The sequence below is a fragment of the Lissotriton helveticus genome, chromosome 12 (assembly GCF_964261635.1).
Source record: "Lissotriton helveticus chromosome 12, aLisHel1.1, whole genome shotgun sequence".
In the NCBI taxonomy this organism is placed as follows: Eukaryota; Metazoa; Chordata; class Amphibia; order Caudata; family Salamandridae; genus Lissotriton; species Lissotriton helveticus.
The window spans coordinates 619,499,551-619,523,505 of NC_136073.1; the positions used below are offsets into that span (position 1 = coordinate 619,499,551).

Genomic DNA, 23,955 nt, shown 5'->3' on the forward strand with positions numbered 1-23,955 from the left:
CTACCCCTCCCCGCTCTACTCCTCTCCACTTTCCTGCTACTCATTTCTGCCCTTACCTGTCCTGGCCCTAGTCCCCCAGCCTGTTTACCTGCGAATTTCCCGTGTCATTTGAGAGCTAGCTATTTTGTCTGATGCCCGATGGAGCTAACTGGTTTAGCTATAGGGGAGATGGGCCGTGGACTCCCTCCTCGGTCGTCACCTACCCAGTCGGCCTTTTTTTTTTTTTTCCTCATTCTGCAATAGTGTGTATTTGGAGTTATCAGGGACCCGCTTCTCTGTTTTCTGTTCCTTCACAACCCTGGATTCGGGTAGTCTCCCTATGCGGGTTTTCAGAGTAGGGTCCCCTTATGTCCTTAACACTTTCAATAAATCTTACTCAAACTGGGGGAGCTGACCTCCCTGGCCACTCACACAAGTGTTTTGCTTGTATATTTATTGCCATTGCATAACCATTGGAATTATATGGGCCATAGCATGATTGTGTACTAAGTAACTGGTTTTTAATTTGCAAACTGGGAGTCCTCCCAAATCTCCCAATAGTTATACTTCCTGCTGGGTTTAACTTTTCTGTCCCACTTATTTATTCTATTTATAGAAGCACCCATTCCAAGTGTGTGAGGGGAACTGGTCTTATCCACATAATACAAAGTTCCCTGCGTGCAAGCAAGATCAACATAAACAGGAGATTCTCTTCCTTTTTTGTTAAATTTGTTGCCCCCTCTTGCCTGTTGACCCCAAAAATGACAAGATCCATACTTACTTTAATTGGTCTTCTCAGTACCGTTTCTATGATTTTACTCACTTCCTGCCAGAAGCCATCAAGCTGGGGGCACTGCCAAAACATGTGCACATCATCTGCCATCAATAAACCACATTTGGGACACGCTTTCCTGTTTGGTCCACCAAATTTTGATAGTCGCTTCGGAGTCCAGTAGGCTCTATGGGTGGTAAAGAGATGATTTCTCCTTAGGGTAGCAGATTTCACAATGGACCAGCATTTTTTCATGGATACTTGCCACAGATTTTGGAGATCCAGCGAAGGCAGATCTTTCCCCCAGGTCGCTTCTGGAATCAGGAAGTCCTCCTCCCCAGCCGTGATAAATGCCCAGTACCAGAATGCTATTTCTTTTTTCATCGGGGAATTCTTTATCATGGTTGTTTCTATGATCTTGTTTCAGCAGTTTTTCTCCTTCAATGTTTTTCCCCAACTAGTGAGCTGATAGAATTTAAATTTTGAGAGGGATGCGTTTGTATTTATAGACAGAGTTTCCCAGTCTACTATGGTGTTATCGACCATTAATTGTCCCCATACTTGGAAACCTGATGTTTTCAGTGGTTTTGCCAACTTATCTTTGAGACATTCTGGGGTTCCTGGTGAGTCCCATATTGGCGCAACCTCACTATAATATGGTATATTCAGAATACTCCTTATCTGATACCAAAGTTTTGCTGCTGATCTCAAAGTCTTCAGTTTCACTTTTTTAAAGTACTTTGGGTGACCAAATTTATACAGGAAGTGACCAGTATTTCCAATCATCGCTTTAAGGTGTTCCGGGTACAGATCATGGTTACTCAGTAGGATCCTCATATGCTTGAATTGAAAGGCCCTATAATACTCCAATAGATCAGGACTAGCAATTCCTCCTTCTGCTTTTCCTCTTCTCAGTTTCCCCCAGGCTATTCGTGTACTTTTGGACGCCTAAATAAAGCTTGCTAGTTCTCCTTGTATTTTCTTCAGGGTTTCCCTCTTGAATTCTAATGGTATTGCACTAAATATAAATGTAAATTTTGGTAGAATAGACATTTTGATTATATTAGATCTACTGAGAAAGGTCAGAGGGAGGCCTCCCCATGCTTTTAATAGTTTTCTCACTTCAGCTGTAAATGTAAATGTAAATTGATAGTTGTATAGCGCACTATTCACCCGCAAGGGTCTCAAGGCGCTTGTACGAATACCGCTGTGGAACCCATCCTGGCTTTCCCTGTGAGGTGTCCACTCCTGGGCACCCCCAAGGTGGAGGCCTGGCATCCTTAGCATTGTGGGGGCCATTGTGGAGATTAAGCAAGCTATTGCCCAGAGTTGCAGAGTGGGACTCCATGATTGGAATAGGCACTGAGGCGAGAATTATCAGGTCCGTGGAATTTTGAGCCCAAGACCCGCCGAGGCGGGGAATTGAACCCTGGTCCCGGGCTAGACCTCTGCATCAGGGTCTGCCGCTCTAACCATTGAGCCGCACTTCTCCAGCGGTTATCCTATCCAGGTTTGTTTTGGTTATCTTATCTAGATTTTTAAACAGATCTATTCCTAAGTATCTAATTTTCTCCCTGGTATAGCTATTATTTACCTGGGTATTCCAGTTCATAATCTCCGTTTTTGATTGATTAGTTTGATAACCGGATACCCTCCCAAATTTTTCTAAGGTGTCTTCTATCGCTTTGATGGATCCTACATAATTGTCAGTAAAGATCATCAGAATGGATCACTGAAATAATATCGAGGGACAGAATATCGACCATCAAAAATATCGTTGACAAAATATCGACAGTCAAAATATCGAGTTTCTATCTACAAACAGGTAAGTACAAAAATATCGAGTTAAAAATATCGTTTACAAAAATATAGTTGTAAAAAATATCGTATTTACTAAAAACAGTGTTAAATTAAATTAAAATAATAATTAATTACTAAAATATACTTAAAATTACTTAAATTAACTTATAATAATTCAATAATTAATGAAAGTTAAATAAATATTTTTTTATTTCATATTTATTAAAACATATATATATAGTAACAAAATATAATAAAATAATACCCAAAAACTGAAAACTGACCCTGAACCCTAAAAATACCCCTTTACCCAAAAACCCAAAACTGACCCTGAACCCTAAAAATACCCCTTTACCCAAAAACTGAAAACTGACCCTAAACCCTAAAAATACCCCTTTACCCAAAAACTGAAAACTGACCCTGAACCCTAAAAATACCCCTTTACCCAAAAACTGAAAACTGACCCTGAACCCTAAAAATACCCCTTTAACCAAAAACCCAAAACTGACCCTGAACCCTAAAAATACCCCTTTACCCAAAAACCCAAAACTGACCCTGAACCCTAAAAATAAAAACGAATTTTGTTACTATCTATATTATATACTTACATATTTTCACTTTCTATATTATTTACAGTCGATATTACTTCACTTACCTTAAAAACGATATTTTGGCTGTCTATATTCTGTCCTGTCGATATTTTGTCCAAACGATATTTTTGACTCGATATTCTGTCCAAACGATATTTTGGAGTCGATATTATGTCTGTGCACCCATCAGATCATATGCATACAAAGCTATTTTTATTTCCCATCCTTGATGTTTAAAAGAAGTTATTTCGGTATGAGATCTGAGCCTGTTTGCCAGAGGCTCAATATATAAAGTAAAAAGAAGCTGGGATAAGGGACATCCCTGTCGAGTCCCTCTATTAATATATATGTTCTCCGTTAAATTCCCATTTATTAGGACCTTGGCTTTCGCTGCTCGATAAAGTTCTTTAATTGCTCCCTGAAAGTTTTCTCCCAAATTATATTTTTTTAGTGTTTCATTCAGGAATGCCCAATTCACTCTATCAAACGCTTTGGCCGCGTCCAGTGTTATTATAGTCAGAGGTGTTTTTTCACTTACCACTATGTCTATTGACCCAATAAGCTCCTGTGTTAGATCTTGCAATTGCCTGCCCCTTACGAACCCTTTCTGATCTTCTTTTATCAAATTTCCTGCAATTTCCCCTAGTCTTTTTTCTAGAATTTGTGTGAAGATTGTATAATCACAATTAAGTAGGCTTATGGGGAGATAAGATTCACATTTTGCAGGGTATTTACCAGGTTTTAACAAGATGCTTATCGTAGCGTCATTCCAAGAGTTAGGAAGTCTCCCCTTCTCTAAGTAAATTTTGTTTAACAGGTTTGTGACTGGGAGAGCCAAGACCTCACTTAGTTTGATATATAATTCATTTGGAAGAGCGTCCGGCCCTGCTGCTTTACCTGTCTTTTGGCCTTTCAACGCTTCTTCTACCTCTTCTTTGGTAATTAAGGAGTTCAGCTCCTCTTTTTCCATACTCGTTAACTCTGGGAGTTCCAGATTTTCAAGGTACTCATTTACAGGTAGATTCATGAAAGAAAAATCGGCTCGCACAGAGCCAGATTCTGAGAATCTGGCCCTTTGCGAGTGCAATTTTTGCATTTGGGATTCATCATCCCAAATGCAAAAATCGCTAATTGCGAAATCGCATATTTGCGAGGCCTTGCATTTAAGGAATCTCTATTTGAGATTCCTTAAATGCAATTCATTAACCAATTTTAATTTGCGAATTCGCAATTTTTGGCCGCTATTTACCATGAATTGTAACTTCGTGGCAAATAGCGAAAACATAGAAAAATGCACTTCAGTGCATTTTTCTAAGTTGCATGTTACACACACACATGTCCTTTGGACATGTGTGTGCGCAACACATGTGTACATTTGCATTTCAGGGGTGCTACAGGGTGCCCTTTGGACACCCCTGCACCCTTGAAATCGCATCCTTATTTGCGATTAGCAATTTGCTAATCGCAAATAAGGAAGATGTAGGAATCGCAATATTTTTTGCAATTCCTACATGAATCCCGTTTTGCTAGTCCTTAATAGCGATTCCTTATGAATCGCTATTACAGACTCGCCAAATGGGACTTTGATGAATCTAGCTGTTAAATCCTCACTTGATGGAATAGTATCTTTAGTGTATAGAGTTGAGAAAAAATCTACAAATTCTTTCATTATTACAGCTTCTTCTGAGCTTGGGTCTGTGCCATCTTGCGGGTGAATGTTAACTATCTTATTTCTACTGGCGTCCGTCTTTGTTTTCCAACCCAGCAGCTTGCTGCACCCCTCCCCATACTCATAGTGAGCTAATTTGCTTACTTCCCTTCTCTCTCGGACCTTGCTCTCTAATACTCCCGTTAACGTTTCCTCTTGAATCCTCTTATCTACTTCCAACTTCCTTTTTTTTCGGAGTCTGCCTCAGCTTCTATTAATAACTCCAAATTTTTGATGTTAGTTTCCAGCATCCCTATTTCTTGTTTTATTTTTTTGTTTTGTGTGCGACCAGACTGAGGGGCACATTATGATGGAGGATTTTCCGCATCCTCCGGGCCGGCGGAAGCTCCCTCTTTTTATGTCTCTCCTTCTCCCCTCTCTCAATGTATTGAGACTGAACTTTTTTGTCTGATGCCTGATGGGGCTACCTGGTTTAGCTATAGGTGCGATGGGCCGTGGATTCCCTCCTTGGTCTTCACCTACCCTGACGGTCCTTAGATAGTCTGCTTTTCTCCGTATTGTCTCTTCCCTTATCCTCCCTTTCTCACCTCCCCTGCCCCCTCCACTACCCCTCTCTCTCCTTTCTCCCCTCTCCTAGTGGTATTCTTTTTTTGGGATTTATTTGTGTAATTGTTTAACTTTTCTGTTACATTGTTGATTCTCATGTAAAGCGCTCTGATACCACCGGGTCTAGCCAGCGCTATATAAAACTCTTTAAATAAAAAATTAAATAAATAAGATAAGAGCACAATAAGAACCCATAATCAATCAAGTAGTCTCACCATTCATTGGGAAAAAGCTAGGCATATTAAAGCTCAATTCAAATTCCAGGCCATTGAGAAAGTTGAACCCCACTTGGGGAAGGATCTTACGAGATCCTTACTCCAAAGGGAGGTATATTGGATTAGGGGTCTGGACACACAAGACCCCAGGTGTCTTCATGAAAAAATTGATTACGGCTGTTTTCTATAGTCAGTTTAGGATGTTCTTCTTTCATGACAGTATGTTTACCATGTGGTAGTTGTGCCTTTGTGAAAAAGTACCATGCCATCATGACTCCTGAAATTTTAGACACAAAGGGGCCCATTAGGATGGCGGGCGGATCACCCCCGCCAGGCCGGCGGTAGCCACCGCCGGCCTGGCGGGGACGATCCGCCCACCATCCATCCCAGAATGACCCCCGCCATATTAGTATGGCTGGGGGGTCCACGGTGGACGGAAAGACCGTCCGCCACTATTCCGCCCCGGTCGCCTTGCGACCGGGGCGGAATAGGGTTTCTATGGTGGCGGTGTCTGCCAGACACCGCCAGCCATATTACGATGTTTTTAAAAAAATGCCTTTCTATGGCGGCAATGCCGCCAGGGAAAGGCATGCGGAGTCTGCATTGGGGGCCCGATGCGGGCCCGATGCGGGGGTTGGGGGTGCACAGTTCCATGCACAGCATGGCAGGCACCGCGTGGTGCCTGCCATGCTGTGCATGGAAGTGCACTGCATGCCTTCCTGCGATTGTGGCGGGCGGTGCTGAGTGCACCGCACACCACAATGGTAGGAATGCTGGATGCAACCGCCACTGTGGCGGGCGCATCCTAATGCCATGCACGGGATCCCCGCTCTTATTGCGGGTGGTCCCTTTTACCGTGAGGATGGCGGGCGGGCAAAGTCCACCCGCCATCCTAATGGGGGCCAAAGTATTCTTTATTATATAAAACACTTGTTTTCTTTTTCACTTCATTATGATTTTCACACTGTTTGATTTTTTTCACCTTCCTTTGGTATTTTATTTATTATGATAAGTAGAGGAAACAGTGTTTCTAAACGTACATGTACACTATGAGAAGCCAGCTTACAATGTGGTGCACACTTATGTAAGTGGGTACAAAAATACAGACAACCCTTATGGTGATTTTAATGGTTTTAGACAACCCTAGAAAGCTCTCCAAGTAGCAGATGTGGAGAGCAGCCTTCAGGCTTAGAAACAGAAAAAGTGTAAAGCAGCTTGTTTTACCAGAACATAATCCTTTTTGTATAGATTAAGTGAAAAAGAACCACACAGTGTATTTATCAAAATATGTATTTATTATAAGACATTAACACATACAGTTATGTCCTACCCAGAGATATACAAAATGCACACAATACTTTGCAATAAAAACATGTAAGCAGCAAGGATACACAGTGGTAGCCAGGGGGAGACTAAACCATATACTAAAATAGTGGTATGCGAACCACGACTCAAGTCAAGACTATACCAAGAAGGCGTAGAAGTGCCGGAGACGCACGGAACCCAACTTAAGTAACCAGGAACCCCACGGAGGCAGTGTACAGAGTGGGAAAACGACTGAGGGCTCAATACAAGTCAATGGGTACGTCGCTGTTGCAATTTTAAAGAAGAAGGACCCTTCCCAGTGAACCCTAAAGAAACCCTGTGGAAAACAGAATGTTGGAGAGCCATCCCACACTTCAATATCCTAGGAACCAGGATACCTACACCAGGGAAGCCCGGTGCATAGGTGTGAAGTGGCATTGGAAACCGCGTCTAACTCAATGGAACTCTTCAGGAACATGCCTCTGCTGGAGAAGGCGAAAGTGTCCGGTGGAACCTAAAGGTGGATTCAAGATTAGTAGTATCTGCAAGCAGAGAGGACAGAGTCCATGCCACTCAGGAGTGACCAGGAGGCACGGAAGATGAATGTCCATCGATGTTGGGTGTTGCGGGACAGATGACTGTGACCTTGGAGTTGCAGTTGTGAGGACCAGGCGATGCTGTGGAAGACCAGGAGCTGTTCACGAACTACTTCACGTCAGATGTCGAGAGCTGAGGGGTCGGTGTCAATCGGGAGCACCAGCAAGCCTTGGCAACTGCAAACAATGTGTAAAGCAAAGAAGGTGCAGTGTCTGAACCAGCAAGGTCCAGGTGAGGAATTGACTCCTTCACTTCAAGGGAGATTCCTTCAGGTGCCTTGGATGTCCACAGGCATTGGAAGGTTCCTGTATGGAGCACCTGCACAGGCATTAAATCAGACTTTCAGTGCGATGAGACCAGGAGCAGCAGGCGTCTTCCTAGTTGTGGTCTCAGAGCCCAGAGCAAGGTCCATCGAGGTCCCGAGTGCCCAGACAGTCGAAGAAGATATGAATCTTATCCCATGACGAATCTAGGGACCCACCTACAGGTAAGCCCTTAAGTACCCTAAGGAAAGAGTTGGGATGATTCATGGTTCCCTCCCAGGGGAGAGGTGGACAGTGGGGAGGATATTCCCATTTCCATTGTCCAGTTTCGGGACAGAGCGGAAGCCAACGATTCTCTGAACTGGTTTGTACTGGACTATGGAAGGATGGCACCAAATCTTCCCCACAAGCAGACTAAGTAGCGCTGGCAAGTGCTCCCACCAGGCCCCATTACACTAAACCCTGTCTGGGAAGTGGTCACACCTCCCGGTGACAGGATACCTATTGCCTTCCCCTGCTATAGCTTGGCTCAGCAGCAGGAGGGCAGGATTGTGTCTCTGGTCGGCAGCAGCCATGTTGTGCTGTCTGGGTCTAGAAGACTGGTACCAGTAGACCTCCCTGAGGAGATTTACAGTGCACGTAATCAAACCTCCCACACCGTTTATGGTGTGGGGGTATGATTCCACCATGTTTGATACCAAACATGACATGGTTCCTTTCAGCCAGTTTAGAGATGGTCATCGCGTAATGACTCTATGTATCATAATGGCTGATGCACTTACAATCCGGAAGAATGGACTCCGAAGGTTGTAGGGGTGTCCTGCTCATACAGTGGCACCCTCACACTTGGAACCGAGCACCCTGCCTTCAGAATTGAAAGACCTGCTTTAGGGATGATATAGGTTTTAAGTGCAGTGAGCTTAGATATAGGGAACCTATATCTGTTGTAAGTGCTGCTAGCACAAGCTTACACAGGGCTGCAATGGCAGGCCTGTAGTTACATTTTGAGTGGTCTCCCATGGGTGGCGTAATATATGCTTCAGCCCATGGGGGAGCCCTGGTGCCTTGAGTACCTCAGTACTATATACTAGGGACTTATAAGGGTACACCAGTATCAAATCTGGGATGTACCTAAGTACTTATCATAACAAATGTAGGTTGATTAGCAGGATGCCAGTCAGACTAGTCAGAAATAGCATAGCACCAGGCAAAAAATGGGGGTAACCATAAAAGCTGTTCCTACTTTCCTACATACACCTAAACTTGAAACATGCATGGAGAGAAACCTGGTACCAATGGAACTTTTGACATGATTTGAGGCCTCTTCATAGAACCTCCACTGCACAATAAGATAATTTATCATTATGATTCAAAAATAAATAAGGCGCTCAAAGGAAAAAGGGGCGTCTTTTCTGTGGTAAGCTCTAGATTTGGTGCCCTGCTATTGGCTGGGGAGGTAGAGGTGGAGATTCCACTTCCCCAAATGGCAGCAGCCTTATAAATGAGGGGTTCAGCTTACAGACACAGAGTCAAATTGTTAAATGTACTTGATCTTATAGACAGGAGTCGGACACCATTCTTATGGTATAATGAGATTGCCAATCATCTGATAAACCTGTTGCATGTAATTCAATAAATGTTCATTGAATGAAGTGAATTTGCCTTTTGTTTCAGGAATCAATGTTCACAAGAGTGAATAACTTTCACCATTCACCACGACCTCTATATAACAAAATGTAAATTTGCTTGTCTTCATTATATCTGTATTTTGAACAAGGTCTCGTAAGCAATCAGAATTGCATATCACTCAGATTGTTATCCCTCGAGGCCCCCTATTAGACTTTTTAAATGTTGTTCATGTGGTTTATTTCTGGCATAAAAACAATTGGTTTTCTAAATCTCCCATATTCAATAAGAAGTAACCCTCGATTCTTTGGCAATACTTTGTCTGCACATTTGTTAAAAACACTACTGTTCCCTTTTTATCCCTTGTTCATCTTTTCTCAAATCTTCTCTTGTTTCCGAACTTACCTGATAAAAGGCATCGTATAGTCGAGCACTTTGCCTTTTAACGGTTTAAGTATTCTGTTTCACCAGAAATAGCAATATTTAGTTAATATTTGCATTACGAATTAAAAACCCAGTGAACCAAGCAGCTTAGGTGCCAGAAAGAGGTTGTGGTATTGTAGAGTAATGTTGCCTGGATTGTTTTTTTTAACATAACGATATCTGTTGATATCATCCTTGCCAGCTACAGCTCTTATATCTGGTTTCTGACCCACAATGCATAGCGTACATGCAGAGACGTTTTAAGGCATGAGCAAAGTGGGCTCGTGCCAGGGCCCCAGCCTTTCAGGGGCCCCCTGAGAGAGCCAACTATATTCTGCAGAAAGTCTTACCCTGATGACCTTGAATAATTTTGAAGCAGATTGTTGTAAATAGCGTTTTTCTATCATTTATTGTGAATGTGTGAGAGTCTATTATAGACATTTGGAGACAAAATGCGTTAATGTTTAATGCAACATCATATAAAAAGTTTCTTTTAGATCAATACAGGACCTCACATATGAGAAAAGGGAGGGTGTCACAGATTATTTGCGGTAATATTAGTGAGCTGCTGCTGTCACAATACTGAAAATACATCACTATCCCTGAATATCAGATGTATGCACATTTAGAATTTGACAAAACAGGGCATGAAAGTGCTGAAACTAGATTACACAATCAAAGCTCTTCCGAACAGGTGCCCCCAAAATCCTTAAAACGTTGCTGCGTGCAGTTAAAGTAAATAGGAGGATTTCATTCAAATGGCTGTTTTGCTTATTTTTAAAGCTGAGGCCTGTAAATTTGCTCAGGGCGTTTCTCGAGATGTAATGTCTCTTGTGTCTGGCCTCCTATAGCCTTTCACTTCTTATGAGATCTTAATTTGTTCTCAAGGCACGTTTGTGCTGCTGTGATCAACTCAGTAGAATTTCTTTTTCCACTTGGAAATTAAGTCTATGGTCATTTTGATGTTTGAAATTTGCCATTCAGTATGTCGATTGTCCTTTCAGATAGGAGGCTATTCTTTAATGGCATACTATTAGCACTGCCATTTCGGGTTGTACCATGTATTATGTCTTTTTAAGGACCTGGGTTTGGTTACGTATTTTGGCGCTCAAATGATCAGGGTCTGTTGGTGCCAGCGATGTAGGGTTAGTATTGGTGAGCTTCGCGGGAAACATCATTTACTACGAAGGAATTACCCCGCATAACGTTTACCACGCGTCACTCACCACGAAAAGGTCTTTTCCACGCGTATGCTTTCAACGTCCGTCTTTACCACGCGAGTGGTATTCCTTCGTGTCGTTCTGCCTGTACGATCTGCGTGGGCTTGGGGGGGGGGGGGGGGGGCTGGGGGGGCTAGGGGGAGTTGGGGGGGGGGCTAGGGGGGGTTGGGGGGGTCTCCCCCCCCAAAAAAAAACAAGTGGATAACAATAAATAAATAAGAAAACTTAAAAAACGAACAAGGAAATAGCCTCACCAACAAGGAGACGTGTACGTCATAATTGAAGTCCTTTCACAGTTTTGATAGACGTGTTTTGACGCTTGTTTCCGTGGTCGGTGGAAGAAAGGGCTGATGGGGAAAGACGTACAGGGGTCAGATAAGAATCTAAACTTTATTAATTAAGGTATTATTTAAGCGCTTTATGAAAAAAATAAAAATAAAATGTAAGGGAATCTGTTGTTTTTAATTGTTTAAAACATCGATCTTTTCCTTCGTACTGCATGTAGCCTATCAGCATCGTTATGTAAATTTAAATGAGACGTGAGATGTTTCGTAACGTTCATTTTGCGGAGTAAAAACATGCGTTGTCAAATGCTGCGTGGTGAAGACACATGCGAACTAAAGTTCGCGTGGTAATGCCATGCGTGGAACTTGTCTTCGTGGAAAAATCATATATTCGAGCTTCGCTTGTGCCCAGTGATGAGTATCTATAATTTGAATGTAAGTGTAAGCCAATATATTAATTTCACGTTTCCTAAGTGTGGGTGGTCCAATATGGTGTTGCTGTATATTTTGGTATTGAATAAAAGGTCAAGAATGCTATACATCATTAAAGCTGATGTATTAATGGCTTTAACATGGGATGCTTATTTTTACAGGGGAGTGCTATATTGATTCTTATCGGTATGTGGCCATATGTTTGTGCTTATAACCCATGAGCCAATTAATATACGCAACATATGCTGAATACAGATGTCAAAAAAGATATATATAGATTATCATGGCCGAGGGTAATTATCTAGATTTCGCAGAGTTTGTGGGCTGGCTGGTTTTATCGAAGGTGGTGAAATCCTGTGTTCATGATGTGCGCCATGGGCATATTAGGAATGTATTTGTCCTGTGAGCAAATATAGCAACATAACTAATGCCATTGTTATCATTGTGTGTTTCCTCTTAAACTCCAGCAAGACTTCAAGAACCGGATGTTGAAGTTCTCACGAAATTCCCCTCTGTGGTTGGAGCCTGCCATCTCAAACTGAGCTGCATTGCGAAGGATGGGGGAAACCTTGTAATGTACTCCTGGAAAGACTGCGGGGGCCACGGTAAACCAAACGAGCACTCAGTGTTAGACCTCACCCTCACGGCCAGAGACAATGGGCTGGACTGTACTTGTGAAGTGCGTAACCCTGTCAGCCACAGCTCCAAAACAGTCACTCCTTGGAACCTGTGCAAATCAACTCCAGCAGTTAATGCAGGTAAATAATGGGCAATTTAGGGCCGCTAGGCAATGCACAAGGTCAATAAAACGGGCAACCTAAATGGGGAAGATGGTTTCAGGTAGGCCCTTGTGCAATTAACTTCAATGTTTTGTGATATTGTGTGCAATGAGACGCGATGGGCATGAGTGTGCCCGGGTGAAAAAAATCGATACACCTGCAAAATATCTCTTCATTTCCAGCAGCTTGCTTTATGTTTGTTAGGCAAAATTCCCAAAATGAAATCATCATGCCAGGTTGGATAATTAGGCTGCCGGTCGAGGAAGCACGGGAACGACGCTAACAGAGTACAAGTAGCTGCTGTTGGCATTGTGTGTGATTTAGCAGCATTTCTTTTTTTTAATTATAATTTTTTTTTTTTTTTTTAGCTCAGATGTATCCTTGGTCCGGCATTTTATGCTAAAATATAGCATACAATTACGCATGCCACCTCTCCCACAAGCAGCTCGTGTTTGCATTATGTGTGATTTGGAACCATTTTGCGGCGTAAAATGCATCCTTTGTTTTGCATTTAATGCTAAAATATAGCACACAATTACGCATTACACTACCTCCGTAATTTGGTGTCATTTGACATAATTTTAACAACATTTTGGCATATTTACCCACGAAGAAATTACGCACATTTCACACATCACTAAACATGAGGGGCCTCATTTATGAAAAGTGACGCATCGCTGCGTGAAAACAGCGATGCTTCACTTTTCACTGCGCCCTCCTTGCAACACCAATGATGCATCATATTTACAGTTTGACGCATCATTGCGCGAGGAGTTACAGATACGTCAGTATTTCTGACGTATCTGTATGGCGCAAAAGTGACGCATTGCTGGAGTGTGTCACAAAAGTGACGCAACTCCAGCAATGTATCCTTTCACATGGGGCAAGCCCCATGTGAAAGGGCCTGCGTCAGTCTTACGCCTGCTGTGAGGCAGGCGTAAGAAATTGACGCATTTGTGTCCTAGAAGTGGCGCAGTGAAATCACTGCGTCACTTCTACGACCCTTTCTTGCGTCAATACGCCCCCCTTGCATACATTATACCTGGCTCAGTTATAATGTGGCGCAGGGGTTTACAAAGTATTTACAACAAGGGGTGGTGATGGACAGAGTCTCTGAATTAAGCAGAATACTCTCACCCAGTCAGAAGATCAGGGCTAGATCCAACACCGTTTTTTAGTTCATTGCACCATCCCAGTTTCAGAACCTGGCTGTATGCAAATTAGTCTGTCCCTGGCCCAGTGCATCATGGGAACAGGGCAGACCAGACTACAAAAGCCAATTCTTACACTGGGAAGGAAACAAGCTTCCGGGGACCGGTTTCTGGCATTTCAGCCGTCTTCGGCCCGGCTTGCTTGAATCCTGATGGTGCAATGAGCAAGGGACTCACATCTGAGTATACCCTTCCACGCTTAGGGTGGACAAAAATATTTACAACAAGGGGTGGTGATGGACAGAGTCTCTGAATTAAGCAGAATACTCTCACCCAGTCAGAAGATCAGGGCTAGATCCAACACCGTTTTTTAGCTCATTGCACCATCCCAGTTTACAAAGTGACGCATCTACCTAGATGCGTCACTTTGTAAATATGGTGCAACAAGGCGCATTTTATACGCCACTGGTGCATCACAAAAAGTGACGCACCAGCGGCGTAAAAGTGACGCATAGCCTCATAAAGGAGGCCCGAGGTCATTTTGCTTACAACAGCCAACAAGAGTGCACCAGTGATTTGGTTGTGACTGGGCATACTTGGTATGAACGAACCTCATCTGAACTTAACTCTATGCTCAGATTTCCTTTAACTGTTTGGTATCAGGTGCCAATTTTCACGTTACATTGTTGCTAGAAGCAGCATAAATTAAGCTGCAATTCTGTTTCAATTAAGCATCAACTATTTGAATTTGATATGTCTTTGTAGGTGATATATAAAGCGCGACTGTTGCTTTGAGGAGTGTCCTGGCGCTATAACATAAGAACCGTCAGCAGGTAGAGAAAAAGAAAGAGTCTAGATGGAGGAGAAGAGCAAGGTCTTAAGGGGCATATTATCAAGGGGGTTTATCTCTGCTTTTTTGGCTTTAAAAGCCAAGAAAGCAGAGATAAAATTATCTCCCTATTACCTAGCTGTCGCTAACACCAGATAGCGACAGCTAGTAGGAGATAGCGACCATCTTGGGCCCCGCTTTGCATGTCAGTGAAATTTATCACTAATGACATGCAAAGTGGGCTTGCCAAGATGTTAGCAACTGGAAACAGTCGCTAACATCGCTATCTCCTATTACCAACTTTTGAAGATATTCGCGCTAAGCGCGAATATCTCCAAAAGCTAACACCTGCCCCTGAGCAGTTCTTCGCCATGTTATCCAATGGTAGGTGGATAACATGGCTAAGAGCATTAGCTCGGTAATGCATGAATATTGCGGACTTTTCAGCGATATTCATGCATTTCGGCCGATTTTTATCGCTTAGGAGATAAACCTTGATAATAGCAAGGTTCCTAAGCGATAAAAATCGCTGCAGCACGGCGATAAAAATATTGCCACTAAGCCAACATAGCGATAATTATCGCTAGTTGTTGGTAATATGCCCCTAAGTTTTTTTCCGGAATACCGGTGTTTCCTTGGTGGCCCTGAGAGAGCGAAGGTTTCTCTGGGGAGTATAGAGCTTGATTTTGTCTCTAAGGTATCCTGGCCGGTACCGTAATTAGCTTTTTGGGATTTTAAAAGTGATCCTATGATCCAGCTTAACTTGTAAGACCAATCAACTTGAATCTAGATTTTTTAAATATTTTTGGTACTGATAATTATTTTATTTATTGATGTAGTTAGGCTCCTTACTTCACCATGAAAAGCACAATTCTCCTGTGCGCACAGATAGTTTCTGTACTGAAAAAAAGATCAGCCCAGCTTCTCAGTCTTCTCAAACATGTAAAATGTCATTTTGCGATAGCAAACCTTTGTGATTTGCAAAACCACACAGTTTGCGGCCACAAAAGTAGCTTTTTTTTATTTACTAAACCCATTTTGTGAGCTGGAAAAATATTTCAGATTCGCAAATTGGGTTTGTGATCCAGTCTGAATCGCAATTAGAAGGGGCTGTGCAGGAGACATCCCCATCTGATTGTAAGCACAATGGTTTGTATTAATTGATTGAGACCCAATTGCAGTCTCAGATCATTGATCAGTTACCAACGGTACGAAGGAGGTGGTAACTGATTGGCAAAAGGAAGGTGTCCCTGATGTTGCTAGCTCCCTCTGAGGTTGTCAGACAGGATTTGTCAGTGTTAATGGATGACCTCAGTGGGATCAGGTAGTGATCCACGGGATCACTGCATGCTCCTCCTGATGTCTGTTATCGTTCCAAGGGTTCTTATTGCAGAATGGTGGTGGTCAGCACAGCTGGAAATTTCTACGTTATTCTAAGCCAGAGTGGCAGCAGCGATGGACTAGTTGATAGTAGCTTGGTTGCAGGAAAAGGGAATCACATTGCATGTCACTCAGGTCTTTGTGAATGGCAAATGCCTTCACTTCCAGGACACAATAGAAAGAGGCATGTTTTTTTTCTTCAGCTCACAACAGACAACATGGGTCTTGACTTTAGGTTCACTGTAATGCCCCTTTGTTTATAGTATGCACAAATTCTTTAATGCATAGTAGTCACGAAATTGGAACTTTCAATACTGAAGATGCCACTATATAAAGACATTATGAAATTATGAGAGTAATGAATAAGTTAACTAAGGGGCTAGTGTTAATGTAAGTTATTTGCATTCAAATCAATTATGACTAGAGTTAGTTTTGACAGTAGACGTAGGTTAAGATTGCCTAACTAATTTATAGGTCGAATTAAATTTGAGGTAGGCTTGAGGTACAGGATTACTTAGGGCTAGGTTAAGTTTATATTTTAACCAACTTCATTCAAATGAACAATAATGTCCTATTACTTACCGGTAATCTTCATTACTCCTGGTCCCGTTGTCCTCGTCCCATTCCTTACTAATTGGAGATGACCATCTCCACGAAAGAAAAAAATAAAAAGGAGCATGCTGGGATACCCTACCCACTCCCTCCCACACCAGGGGAGGCCGACACCCAACACCCACCAGCAGGGAAAGGGCACAGAGAACAGGGCAGGGCACAAGAGCCGAGCACCCGAAGAACAAAAGCCACCCAAGCCAGAGGCCAAGGAAGACCAACGAATCCCTGCCACCACATGAGGGAAACGGAGCGGCAGACAAGAAGGCACCCAAGCGAACAGAAAAACAAGGCCAAGGCCCACCAGGACAGAGGAAGGGCACAACAGCCCCCCGCCCCCATGGAAAACAAGGGGGAGACCCCAGCGGAAGACAAAAACCCCAAGCACAGGGCAAGCAAAAGCACCCAAAAGGGAGCTAGAAGCTTCCAACAGCGAAAACCGTAGGCAGGCACCCAGACAAGCACGCACCCGACTCGAACCCACAGAAGGCAGGAACCAAGGGGCGGGAGGGCCACAGGCAACCAAAGGAAGCCCAAGAACCACAAGCACCAACGACAATCAACCAGGGGCGACCAGAACAGGCAACACCAACGAGCAAACCCAGGTGTACCCCCAACCCAGGCACCCATCAGGGCTGACCAGGGACAACAGAAGCCCACCAGACAGGACGGATGGAGGCCCCAAGGACAGAGCAAAGAGGCAACAAGAAGAAGCCCACAAACCCCGGGAGAGTCCGCCCAAAGCGAGCCACAGCCCTGCAAGCAGACAACAACCCAGGGAGGAACCAAAGCCGACCCAACCAAACAACATGGCGGGCAGCAAGCACAAACAGAAACCTAGGCCGCAGGCCAGCACAGGCAAGCAAAAAAATAAATCGCCAGGCGGCTAGCACCAAGGAGACAGGCCAACAGCAGACCCACAGGGACCAACCCCCAGCCCAAACACCAACCAGCAACAAGCGCCCGAACAAGAGAGAAGCCATAGGGCCATGGAACACACAATCCACAGAGGAAGTCCCGAAGGACCCCCCCCCCCGGCAATACCCCCCTCCCAAATAAAGGGCAACAGGGGAAACACAGCCCTAGACAGGACAGCGAAGCCAGGGGAGCCAACAAAGCAGGCACCCGAAACGCTGAAGGACGGCCAGGCTCCCTGGAGCAGGGGGCAGTGGAGGCAGAGAACCAGGCCGGAGACACCAAGGACCCCATACCGAGGCAGCAAACGGACCACAAGCACACAGGGCATGCATGCAGGAACAGGAGCCAGCAAGAGAATCCCCAGTAGGAACCCACCAACACCCGGAGAAACCTGAGGACGAAAGGAACCATTAGGACCGGAAGAAAGCAAGGAACCCACCAGTCAAGAATCAGGGAGACCAGCCGAACCCAGCGCCAGAGCAGAGCTCAAACAGCGAAAGGAGGAGGCCCCGGGACCAAACCCCGACCACCACCAGGGGTCCAGGGGCACAGGGTGGAAGCAAACAGAAACAACGGGGAAGACACACCCGCCAGGGCCGCCAGCGAACACACAACCAGGAGGAGGCGTGAACAACGCCCCCGCCCCAAGCCCAACCAAAGTGCAACAGCAGACCACAAGCAGCACACATGGACACACAGCAGTTGGCACGAGGGGAAATGAGTCAAACCAGGAGACACAACCCCACCCTCCGCAGACAGCCAATACAGGCAGTGAAACACAAGAGAGTGAAACACAGACAACCGAGAAAGAGTATAGGACCACAACCACTAGGCCATAGGGACACTGTAAGGCAGCAAGAGAAGGCGGGGAATGGCACCATCAGAGACACCCACGTGCAGAACAGAAGCACCTGCAGAGCGCAACCAGTACCACCACCCCACAAACCTGGAGAAGGGGGACGCAAGCCTAACACCAGCCCCGGGAGGGGTGTCCCAACGAACCCTGCCCCATCACAGCATGGAACAGTGCAAAGGGACACACGAGCAGCCAGCAGCCCCACCCACGCCCATACAACACAGCAGGCAACAGAAAGGTGCGGCCATCACCACCCCTTCCATGACCAGCGCCCAACAGAAAGGAATGGGAACAGCCCTAGAAGCCAGGAGATGAACCTCCGCCCATAAGGGTCAAACACAGGCCCAAGAGGAGGAAGAAGAACATCACATTATGCAACAGTACACCATGCCACCAAACCCGGCTGCCGAGGAGGAACGAAAGGGTAGGCACCAGCGGGCCGGCGCAGAAAAGTGGAAAAAGGAACCGCTATGCGGTACTCACAACGAGGGCAGTCAACTCCAACACACAAAGACTGACCCCCAATCTCCAGCTCAGACGCCATCAATAACGAGCGCCAAGGCAACAGAGGCAAAACAGGGAGCAACCGGCACCCCCAGGCGTCCATGCAGTGCATAGGAGGAAAGCCGAATTCAACAGCATCTTCGGAAGGCTGTGTAGGCTGGCAGCAGGGCGTGGGGTTGTGCATCCAGGAACATCAGTAGCCTCACAAAGACCGGCCCGAGATTCCCCAGACAGCAGCAGTAACGCGCCTCCCCAACCAGCCCAATCACAGGAAGACGCGGCCTTTAACCCGGAACAGCCCAGGAGGAGCGACGCCCCAGTCACAAAGGACCGTTCGCCCTCAACGCGGCTCCCGGCAAGCCCGGCAGGCCAGGAGACCACGGAACAGGACGCCGAGAAGCCCAGCAGCATGACGTGTCAACGAGGAAGACTTCAGGGATGCAGAGGACAGCCCAGCAGCCCGACGAGACGTCCCAGAAGTCAACAGGTAAGATAGCAAAACTCCACATCCATTCTGTCGGAAGACAGAAAAAAAGAACAGGCTGCATGCTGGGCTGGTACCACTTATGTACTCCCAGTGGGAGGGAGTGGGTAGGGAATCCCAGAATGCTCCTTTTTCTTTGTTTCTGTCGTGGAGATGGTCATCTCCAATTAGTAAGGAATGGGACAAGGACAGGAGGGACCTGGGGGTAATTGATGAAACGAGTTAGATTTAGCAGTGTATTCACATAAGGTTATTTATTGAACTTAATTTAAATGAATTAAATTAAGTTAGTATTGGGATAAAAGTTAGTATTGGGATGAACAGCTGCCCCCCCCCCAGTGCCTTGAGTCCCTCACAAGTGAGTAGTGCACTTATATTTCCCTGATTGATTGATTGATTGATTGATTGATTGAAAGTTTGGTTAAAGGCATTTTAGGTTGACCTTAAATTAATTAAACAAAAAAAATTCAAAGGGGAGAGTTAGGATTAGTATTATGGTTAGATTAATTTGATTTAGGATTGTGTGTACAGTAAGGGTTAGGTTAAGTAAAGTGATATATATATTTAGTACTGAAATCAAGTATCTGGGCTTTAACATTACCAGGAACCCTGAGGAGACTATTAGGGCAAATTACGGAGTTGCATTTGAGCAAATTGGCACATGGGTAGACAGTTGGATCGCGCTCCCACTCTCCCTGGTCGGTAGGGTGGCCGTGATGAAAATTAACATCCTCCCTAAGCTCCTCTACCTTTTTCTCAATATACCTCACTACCCAGGGCATCATTTATTTAACACAATTCCCTCCTTGCTCATTAAACTAGCCTGGGCGGGATGGCAGCCTTATATAGGCTGGACACTCATGACACAGCCATTCTCATGAGGAGTCTTCAAAGCTCTGGATATGGAACTCTACTACCTCAGCGCTCAGGCACACTTTGCAATATACTGGCTGCACCGACCACTATTCATGCCACATGTGGTCGTTGAACAAAGTTACATGACGCCCACACCTCTGACATCTTTACTGGGGGCACCGGTCCCAGGCGATAAGGTAACATGTCATACAGTCTCATGCACTCATTTTGCCAGTAAGCCCTTAACGGTAATAATGGGTAAGTCCTTACTTTACTACCCCCTCGTGCCGTTGCCACACCTTTCATTGGCCCCCGTTACACAAGAAGCAGTGTGTTGAGATATGATGTGCAGGAGAGGTCTGCATACATGGGGTGATCTATAATGTGGGGGACAATTTAAAGACCAAACAGAAATGCTGACTGGAGAGGATGTGACCCCCCCTAGAAACTTTTCTGTACATTCGCCTGAAACATGAAATACGAGCTAACACGCCCTGCTTTCCAGAGGAATCTACCCCACTAGAGGTCTTACACACCACACTCAAAATGTCTGGTCCCTCGCATGCTGTGTCCCGCATATACCGGGCGGCACTATTGGAGAGGCCAGTCGAGCTCCAGGGATGCTTGGGATCGTGAACTAGAGTCCCCTATGACAAACGAGCATTGGAAAATTTGCTGTGAGCAAACTGCAGCTATTACTGCCAGTAGTAGGCTGCGTATTATTCACTTTAAGTTCCCCCATAGAATATACTACACACCCACACTACTTCATAAATATAAACTTTGGGGGTATGATTGCTGCGCACGATGTCACCAGGAAAGGGCTGACTTTTTGCATTTGGCATGGGCCTGTGTTTAGGTCCAAGACTACTGGCACAAAGTGCTTGGCGCACTATCCTAGGTGATCGCAACCTCTCTCCCCCAATCTCCCTTGCTCACGCTGTTTGGTTACACAGCAGACATCTCTAAGAAGCATGGAAATTTCCTCACCACTGGGCTTCACCTGGCCAAACGGAGAGGGGCATGTAGATGGGACAGAGGGAGGGCTCCCAAATTCAAAGACTGGCTACAAGATTGCGTATATGGCAAAGACAACTTAACAATATACTTAGAAGTGCTACCTATTACCTCCAGCCCCAGGGATATCTGGGAGCAACTAATCACATACCTATAAGCGAATAGAGAGCGTACTGATGACCCCCCCACAGTGGCGACTCAGGAGGGGACCTCCAAGGGGTAACACAGCAACTGCTTGAATAGGAATCCTGTCATGTGAACAAAGTAACTGGTTAGAATGGGCAGGGCACATGTGACAATGGACTTCAGTTTATCTCGTTGAAGTCCCTCGTGGGCCCATGATGGACTATGCACTATGGACATGGTTGAACCAACGTAACGATGTACTTGATTGTAGATGTGGCATTTGAGCCTGTGAAAGAGGTGTTAGTTTTTTTGTTGTTCTCTCCTTGTCCTTTGATTGTCAATATGTACTGGTGCTCTGATATATTATGGTATTGATCAAGTCATTTTCACAATGTTGTTATGATGTGTTGTGGTGTATGACAAAACTTAATAAATAAAGGTTTAAAAAAATAAAAAAATAAAAAAATAAAAATAATTAAGTAAATGTAAGTTCAAAGTAGTCAAGTTGAGGTAATGGTACAATATATTTCAAACATACCTTGTTTATATAATTGTATTTGAGGTAATGGCTTTTATGTGGTGTAGGGTACATTTGTACAATTGGTTGTTTTTCCAATAATATATATTATAGAAACTCCAAGAATAAATGTTGTTGTATGGTATGTGCTATATAGAGAGATAAACCTGGTGACCATTTAAGTGCTAGAAGTGAGCAAGAATTTCCAAGCCTTTTGTCAGTATTGATGAGAATGTCCTTCTAAATCCTAACCATAGTCATGAGATAGTTCAAAACTACTCCGAGTCCTAACGTGTCAATGATTTTAAGCTAAAAAAAATGTTTAGTCATACCAAAAGAAGATACTGTCATCCACAGTCTTCTCCTACTTTAAAGGACCCTCACACCTAGCTTTCAGCATATTGCATCACCTTTGCATTTATTAAACAGGCTTTAGAAGGTTATGTGGATATGATTGACCAGGAAAAACGGTTCCATTGCCTATACATTTGCATATTTCAAAGGTGTTACACAGAATCATAGCCCTCTTCTCATATTTGTCAAGACCTTTTATCATTAGCTATTACATAGCGTGAGCAATAAAAGGTAAATTGCTTATTAGCAGCCAATTCCTGACAGACTTAACCTATGCTCCCTTTACTGTGCCAGTATTTAATCATTTATTGTGAAAAAGCAACACAGTATCAAACGTTATTTTATTTTTTTATTTTATTATTATTTTATTGAGAGTTCATAGATACAAATATATAAGACATATAGGAATCTCATATAAAAGTGTCAGCATATTTAAAGACACAACAATTAGCATAAGTTTATAAAGTGCAAATATTACCAAACACTGTTTACAAAAAAAAAATGTTATACTTAACAGTGCAGACACAGTTTCTGTGGTCAAAAGAACAGTCATTTTCATTAAAGTGCAAAAGTGCTGAATCAAATATACACATTCATAAAAACACCTGGGCCTACCTGGGATTATGATCAGGATCTACCTTTAAGTAAAATACGAAGAGATACCAAAGGACCCCGAATTCAAATAAAATATTATGATCACATTTCCTATGGTCAAAAGGAAGGTCCTTTTCATTAAATTGCAAAGTGTTAAACCAGATACATAAGGGAGAATTTTTTTTCCTCAGACCTTCCAGAGATTATAATCACGATTTTAGTTAAATAATATGCACAGTGATACTAAAAAGACCTAAGATTCGAACACACTCCAAAACTTCTCATGTTTCCGAACTGCTCCTGATCTTAACGCATATTTCTTTTCCATCGCTTGTATTTTAAACAGTTTTGCTCTCCATGCATTAAAGCTAGGGACTTTATCTGTTTTCCAAAGTTGCAGAATTAATGATCTTGCTATTAAAGCTGCAATGAATAGACATTCATCATGCGCAGAGATGTCAAAGGAGCAGCCCAGAATTGCTAAAGATTCATTAAGTGAGATTTAGGGGTCTATTGTGTATCTGAGGTATTTCTCAATCTCCTCCCACAGATTCTGAATTTTTGGACATCCCCATATGATATGTGTCTAAGTTCCTTTCTCAGCACACCGAAAACATTTATCTTCTATTTGCGGATACATATTATGGAGGAATGAGGGTGTTCTATAGATCAACCATTTTGAGTAATATTGCATACGTTTAAAATTTGCTCCTCGAAAAATAGCAGCATTAAATTTGTTTAATTTATTCCAGGTTAGTTTAGTAATCTGTATACCTTCCCTTTTCCTCCATCTATCCCTAATCTTTTCATATAACGGAAGAGATTTGTTCTCGTCAAAGATTTTAATCCAAATACTGATCTTCCTTTGTATGGGGCCGTTAAGGGCTTCACTAATGCTTGATTTATAACGCAATTTTTCTATGACTAGCTCTTCAAATATAGCATTTAATCTAATAAAGACCATTTTAAAATTGTATTGGAATGTTGAAGCCCTAGCTCGATATCTTCCCATGTTTTCCAGCAATTCCCCTTAATAAAATCCTGGATCATATCATAGCCGTTTGCCTTCCACAATCTCAGTGTATTCCTGTCCAAAATACCAATTTCTCCCGTATATATATTCGCAAGTCTGGTTAAGTTAATTCTTAAAATATCATAGTATGCCAGTAGCTGGGCTTTTTGTTTAAACAGCGATTGTATG

The 23,955-nt window shown here is 43.7% G+C and overlaps 1 protein-coding gene and 1 long non-coding RNA gene across 2 annotated transcripts in view; one reads left to right on the forward strand and one right to left on the reverse strand.

Moving 5' to 3' along the window:
• The window catches only part of LOC144797805 (SLAM family member 7-like), a 153,573-nt gene that overhangs the window by 74,968 nt on the left and 54,650 nt on the right, over positions 1-23,955 (forward strand). Inside the window, exon 3 of the mRNA XM_078668594.1 lies at positions 12,249-12,539. Within this exon, the coding sequence (XP_078524720.1) occupies positions 12,249-12,539 (291 nt within the window). The remainder of the gene's footprint in view (positions 1-12,248; positions 12,540-23,955) is intronic.
• Positions 1-23,955, reverse strand: part of LOC144797806 (uncharacterized) — a 96,174-nt gene that overhangs the window by 5,115 nt on the left and 67,104 nt on the right. The gene's annotated exons all lie outside the window — the stretch shown is intronic.